At 40.6% G+C, this 6716-nt stretch overlaps 2 protein-coding genes across 2 annotated transcripts in view; both read right to left on the minus strand.

The window, feature by feature from the left end:
* Nucleotides 1-2040: 2040 nt before the first annotated feature.
* On the minus strand, nucleotides 2041-5691 carry LOC128249202 (uncharacterized). Its single transcript, XM_052972179.1, has 4 exons — nucleotides 5577-5691; nucleotides 3553-3808; nucleotides 3008-3063; nucleotides 2041-2167 (listed from the first exon to the last, which is right to left on the minus strand). The coding sequence occupies exons 1-4, from the start codon at nucleotides 5667-5669 to the stop codon at nucleotides 2123-2125; spliced, it is 450 nt and encodes a 149-aa protein (XP_052828139.1). The 5' UTR covers nucleotides 5670-5691; the 3' UTR covers nucleotides 2041-2122.
* A 1-nt stretch (nucleotide 5692) lies between these two features.
* Nucleotides 5693-6716, minus strand: part of LOC106875374 (exosome component 10) — a 29029-nt gene continuing 28005 nt past the window's right edge. Inside the window, exon 19 of the mRNA XM_052972043.1 lies at nucleotides 5693-5723. Within this exon, the coding sequence (XP_052828003.1) occupies nucleotides 5693-5723 (31 nt within the window). The remainder of the gene's footprint in view (nucleotides 5724-6716) is intronic.

Here is a 6716-nt window from a genome sequence, read left to right on the forward strand (position 1 = left end):
GTCGGAAGATATGACAGGAGCTGGCAAACTGGAGAGCAGCACCAGGTTCCATTGTCTGCTTTGACTTGGTTCCTATGGCCGGATGCCTTTCCTAATGCCAACTGCTTTATACAGTGTACTAGGTGTTTTTTTTTATGTGGCACCAGCTCTGGTGCTTTTTACATGGCACCAACACCAGCAGGGTGACCGAGAAAATTGCAAAACAAAGACCTCCTCAGCTGAGAGTGGAATTGAGTGGAATTGAGTGGAACTGTGGGAAGTGACTTTGTAACAGGTGAAAGGTTAGAGTATAATAGAGGGATAAAGATAGGTGTCTTACTGTGGAGGAGATATTTGGCTACCCCAGTAGGGAAAGAGAGGAAAGGAAGGAGAGTTGGAGAGAAAATTAGAGAGAAAGATAGAGATAGTTAGAGAGACAAAGAGAGCAGTTAATCAAATATAGTCTTGTCCCTTTATGTTCTTGGATCAAATTCTTCAATGATCAACTTTTCATTCCATCATTCTGAGATTAATAAAATAAATACCAGGAGAGAGAGGAGTCACTTTATAGCCTTCTTCCAATGCCAAATTATTAACTCTTCTCATTTAAGTATGATTTGCCAAAGTTTACATAGAAAGGAGATATGGTTCTGTACGATGCCCATGTCTTTCCCAAGGGTACATCTAATGGAAATCAAATGAAATTACTCCATTCCCAGCTTGGAATGGAAATTTGTACACCTGTAGACATGATTTGCCAAAACTTGTATAACTAGTCATGTAGGCGCAGGTGTGGCTGTGTGGTAAGAAGTTTGTTTTCCAACCACATGGTGCCAGATTCAATCTCACTGCATGGCACTGTGGGCGAGTGTCTTCTACAATTTATTGCATAGGAGCCAACCAAAGCCTTGTAAGTGGATTTGGCAGACGGAAACTGAAAGAAGACTGCTGTGTATATGTGTGTGTCTTTGCATCTGGGTTTGTCCCCCACCACTGCTTGACAATTATTGTTGGTGTGTTTACATTCCCATAACTTTGCAGTTCAGCAAAAGAGAACCAATAGAATAAGTACCAGGGACGAAGGGAGAGAGAAGTTGATCATATCAATTGCAGTACTTATTTTATCGACCCTGAAAGTTGAACCAAGTGCATAAAGATGGATGAAATGCTTACTAAGCATTTTTCCCAGTGTGCTAACCATTCTACCAGCTCACCACCTTATCATCATTTAATAATAATAATAATAACAACAACAATAATAACAATAATAATAATAATGGCTGACGATATGTGCATCTCTCATCATGAGCAGAAGTGGTGGGGGAGCATCATAGCCATGTGTTGAGAGGAATTCTTTGGGGTTTGAATAATTCACCTTTGGAAATATGGGTGTATTGTTCAACATCCTTAAACAGACCTTATTCAGGGACCTTTTGAGCGAGATGGGCTACTCGACCTGAAGAAAATTCTAACTAGGCCCCCACCTGCGAGGTCTTGCGCTGTTTATCTTGATATGAGATCATCATGTCGTGCACATGTGCCTGGGGTACCCTTATCAGACGGGTAGTCATGATGGGTATACTGGGCTTCATATATTTTACCCCAGTGTCACTTTGATGACATGTACTGTTCTCTCACTCAATAATAATAATAATGGTTTCAAATAATGGTTTCAAATTTTGGCACAAGGCCAGCAGCTTTAGGAGAAAGGGTAAGTCAACATCATCAACCATCGTATTTCACTGGTACTTATTTGATTGACTTTGAAATAACAAAAGGTAAAGCTAACCTCAAACTCAGAATGTATAGACAGACCAAATGCTACTAAGCATTTTGCAGGAGTGTGCTGCCACCTTAAACAACAGCAGCAGCAGCAGCAGCAACAACAACTACTACTACATCAAAATCACAACTCCTCATTAATGGAAGAATGTCTCAATAAAAAATATTCAGGGCCCCAATAACAGTTCCTCAAATTTAGATTAAATATTTCATTGTATGGGGCTCATATTTCCTTGTTCTAGAATGTGATTAAGCTGAATAAAGTCAGACCAAGAGACATTTTAAAACTTTCTTTATCATTTATTAAAACAAAGTGTACAGACAATCGGTAAAAATTTCTTTGAAAGTATCGATTGCATTTTCAAACCATTTTTCCTTTAGATTTCTTAAATTTGTTTTTCAGATTCTGAAAGAAAAATACATAAATCTATAAATATTTTACCACATCCAAAACAGAAGCAGAAATTGATTTATCAAATTATTTTTAATTATTTTTTTTTTAATGATACTGTTTTACACACAGACACACACACACATATACATTACACATATGCACACTTCACAAATAAAAATATAACATCATCAGTTTGCATATACCTTTCTATGGTAGCACAGAAAAGCACACAAATATGCACACAAAAATTCAGACATATATACGTAGGAAGTTTGGCACCCATGCCAACGTCATCTCCTTCACTGGACACGAAACTCAGCTTGCGAAGACCTGATGGGGCAAGCGAAATCGTGATGGCACCTGTGCCCAGCATCGCCTTCCTGGCACTTGTGCCCGTGGCACGTGTAAAGACATTCGAGCGAGATCGTTGCCAATGCCGCTGGACTGGCTCCTGTGCAGGTGGCACGTAAAATACACCATTTTGAACGTGGTCGTTGCCAGTACCACCTGACTGGCCTTCGTGCCGGTGGCACATAAAATCACCCACTACACTCTCGGAGTGGTTGGCATTAGGAAGGGCATCCAGCTGTAGAAACTCTGCCAAATCAGATTGGAGCCTGGTGCAGCCATCTGGTTCACCAGTCCTCAGTCAAATCGTCCAACCCGTGCTAGCATGGAAAGCAGACGTTAAACGATGATGATGACGTAGTCTTTCTACAAAGAAGTTCCCTTACTGGTCAATATTGCTACATAGAAGCTCTCTCACTGGTCAGTGTTGCTACACAGCATTGTCTCAGTATTAGTACAAAACAAAAAGAACAAACGGAGAAACTACCAATCATAGTACTTTACCTTTTTGCTCTGTTTGAGCAGTTTCTCTGATAATCTTCCTCCAAAAGTACCAGTTGCTATTGGAAACAAGGGAGAAAATAGTTTAGACTTTAGATGGCTGCCAATACTGCTTGTAAGATCATGAAGAATTTTAAACAGATTTCTACACTGTTTGACAATAATGAGTATGGTGCAATGAACTACTGGAGTCAAAGGAATTTCAACAACTATTCCGCTTCCCACCCAACACCTCAAAACTACTGACCTTGTGCCTAAATCAAAAGCCATTACTATTATTACAATTATTATTATTACTATTATTATTATCATTATTAGAGCGGTGAGCTGGCAAAATTGTTAGTGCACCAAGCAAAATCCTTAGCAGCATTTGGTCGGTCTTTATTATTATTATTCTCCCGACAAGGTTGCATTTGCCTTTCATTTTTGGGGGGATCGATAAAATAAGTACCAGTTGCACACTGGGGGTCGATTTAATCAATTACCTCCCTCCCACAAAACTTTAGGTTTTGTGCCTGCAAAAAAAGGGGATTATCATTATTACTCACCACTAAACATCTTGAGATTAACATCGTCATAGTTGAAGGGATTAATATCAGTGAGATTTTTCTTGCCAAATCTACCAGGTTCCGTACTGACGTCCATACTTGGAGATATCTTCTCTTCAATTATTTCTACATCAGAATTTTCGGAATCACTGATTTCTACTGTTTCAATAGTGTTCTCTGGCACCATCATTTTCATCTTTTTCCGTTCCTCTTCCATCCTGACCATCTTTTTCATGAGTTTCTTCTTCAAAGGTGGCTGGAACAATGAGAAATAAAACTGTCAATATTCACTTAACAACAATAACATCATCGTCATCATTTAACATCCATTTTCCATGCTGGCATGGGTTGGACAGTTTAACAGAAAATTGGTAAGCCGGGGAGTTGCACCAGGTTCCAATCTGATTTGGCATGGTCTCTATGGCTGGACGCCCTTCCTAACACCAACCACTCCAAGAATGTAGTGAGAGCTTTTTACATACCACCAGCACAGGTGCCAATTATGAAACACCGGCATCGGGCATGACTACAATCTCACTTGGCTTGCCAAAGGTCTCGGTCACTTGTCACTGCCTCGATGAGGCGCAATGTTTGAAGGGTGCTTTTTATGTGCCACCAGCATGGGTGCCAATTACGTAACATTGGCATCAGCCACGACTATGACGATTTCACTTGGCTTGATGGATCATCTCAAGCACGGCATATTGCCCAATTTTCGAAGGGAGCTTTTTATGTGCCACCGAGGTGAACTTTGCTTTTTAAACCCCAGGACATCTCAAACCTGTTCGTCCATGAGGAAATATTACTGTGGATGAAAACAGGTGAGAATTGGTTATGGAAAGAGAATCTAGATGTAGAAAAAAAAAAACCCAGCTCCAACAAATTTCATGGGACTCATGCATACATGGAAAACCAGATTTTAAAACAATGATAAAGGTGGTAGTAGCAGTGTATGTGGAACTACATTATCTGATGTATACTCCCTTGTGGGGTTTTTTTTTGGGGGGGGGGATACGGAATAGCTGAGTTGGTAGCTATTTCCAACAGATCAAGTAACCACTACTGAGTAATCTGTATACCCAGTACCCCGTCCTACCACAATCCAATTGGTATACCTATTCCTATCACTAAACCACTCAACTTGTTTTGTCTTCAGTCAAGTAAACTACAAAAAGCAGAGTTACGTACCTTACTTTGTCACATGACAATGTGTTCACTCTACAGTAGGAATTCTCATTTTTTATCTACGGACCCCTTTGGTTACTATTTTATTCTGATGGACCCCTCCCCAACCATTCGATGTTTAAAAACTAATTCTATGGATGCTTCTTTCAAAGTTCCTATTTTGTTATTCACACATTAACTTCTCTGGGTTGAACACTGTAAAACACTTAGAGAAAAACCAGCTGTTCCTTGCAATCTAAAGCAAAACTTTTTTTCAAGGACCCTTAATAAATACTGTGGATCCCTAATTTACTATTTTGCTTGCATGGACCCGGGTCATATAGGCCCCAGTTGAGAACCACTGTGCTACGGTCTGAATGTAGTCCAAAACTATTCTATCTTTGCTTTTCATTTTGAATTTTATGTTTGAGCTGTTTTATGGAAGTTGGGATGAGCGGATATCATCATCATTTAACATCTATTGTCCATGCTGGCATCTGTTGGATGGTTTGACCAGGGCTGGCAAGCTGGGGAGCTGCACCAGACTCTAGTCTGATTTGGGATGGTCTCTACGGCTGGATGCTCTTCCTGATGCAAACCACTTTACAGAATGTGCTGGGTGCTTTTACATGGGCACTTTTATGTGGCACCGCACAGGCACTTTTACATGGCTTTACACCACCAGAAGGATCAGTCTTAACACTTCTGCTGCGGGAGGTGAGTCTTAGAAAAACTGAAGGGCTGCCAGTGTGTGAATCGGAGAGAGGAATATGGTGAATAACATCATAATTAACTAATCTTCCTGTATTTTCTTTTACCCAAAACCAAGAACTTCTCAGCACCCATCTCGTATACCTTACCCTGAAAGACAGAGGAATAATTTCTCCAGGTACTTCTTGTGGACTTTCATCATTTACAGACATTTCTGTTTCTGCAAATAAAACAAATAACATCAACAACAAATAACAAACAAGACTCAACTAGTAAATTTGTAAGGAATGGAGAATCTCAAAGTAAATAAAGCAATAAATGATATCAAGTAAATATAGAACTGAAACAATCCCGAAAGAGGCAGAGACTGCAATTAAATGACACTTATCAAACTAGATATTTTTTTTGGAGGGGGAGGGTTGTTTTTACTTGTTTCAGTCATTAGACTGTGGCCATGCTGGGGCACCGCCTTGAAGAATTTTCAGTCGAATGACTCCTCGAGCCCAGTACTTACTCTGTTAGTCTCTTTTGCAGAACTACTAAGTTACAAGGATGTAAACATACTAACACCAGTTGTCAAACTGTGGAGGGGAACAAAAACACACACATATATATACGACAGGCTTCTTTCAGTTTCCATCTACCAAATCCACTCACAAGGCTTTGGTAGGCCTGAGGCTACAGAAGACACTTGTCCAAGGTACCATGCAATGGAACTGAACCCAGAACCATACGGTTAGGAAGCAAGTTTCTTATCACACACACACACATATAGTGCAGGAGTGTATACATATGCATACACCCACACATCACCACCACCACCATTTTTACATCCAATTTTCCTTGCTGACAGGAGTTGGAGGCACATCGTAGCTCAGTTCAGTGTATATCTGAAGTTACTGTCCACCAAGATACATCAGGGCCCATGTCTTGCTCACAAATTCTATTTTGGGGCTTGATGCCCTTCCTATCCTAGATCATTGCTTGCCCCTTATCATGGACCCAGCACTAGAGAGGTTCACTAAGAAGTCCTCTCTACTCATTTCCCATTTGTTTGTTTGCCATCATCAGACCATTCTTTCATCCGCAGTTAGCCTAAAGAGAGACCTCCCTTCCACATGTTGTCTTCATATATCTAGGCATAGGAGTGGCTGTGTGGTAAGTAGCTTGCTTACCAACCACATGGTCCCGGGTTCAGTCCCACTGCGTAGCACCTTGGGCAAGTGTCTTCTACTATAGCCTCGGGCCGACCAAAGCCTTGTGAGTGGAAACTGAAAGAAGCCTGTCGT

Source organism: Octopus bimaculoides, chromosome 12 (assembly GCF_001194135.2).
Source record: "Octopus bimaculoides isolate UCB-OBI-ISO-001 chromosome 12, ASM119413v2, whole genome shotgun sequence".
Taxonomy (NCBI): domain Eukaryota; kingdom Metazoa; phylum Mollusca; class Cephalopoda; order Octopoda; family Octopodidae; genus Octopus; species Octopus bimaculoides.

Coding starts and splice junctions, on each gene's coding strand:
- LOC128249202 (XM_052972179.1), bottom strand. CDS start 5,669: ATGTTATTTGTTTTATTTGCAGAAACAGAAATGTCTGTAAATGATGAA. Junction 3,064..3,552: donor TAATCTCAAGATGTTTAGTG/GTGAGTAATAAT, acceptor TGTTTCCAATAG/CAACTGGTACTTTTGGAGGA. Junction 2,168..3,007: donor TGCTCAAACAGAGCAAAAAG/GTAAAGTACTAT, acceptor TTTTTCTTTCAG/AATCTGAAAAACAAATTTAA.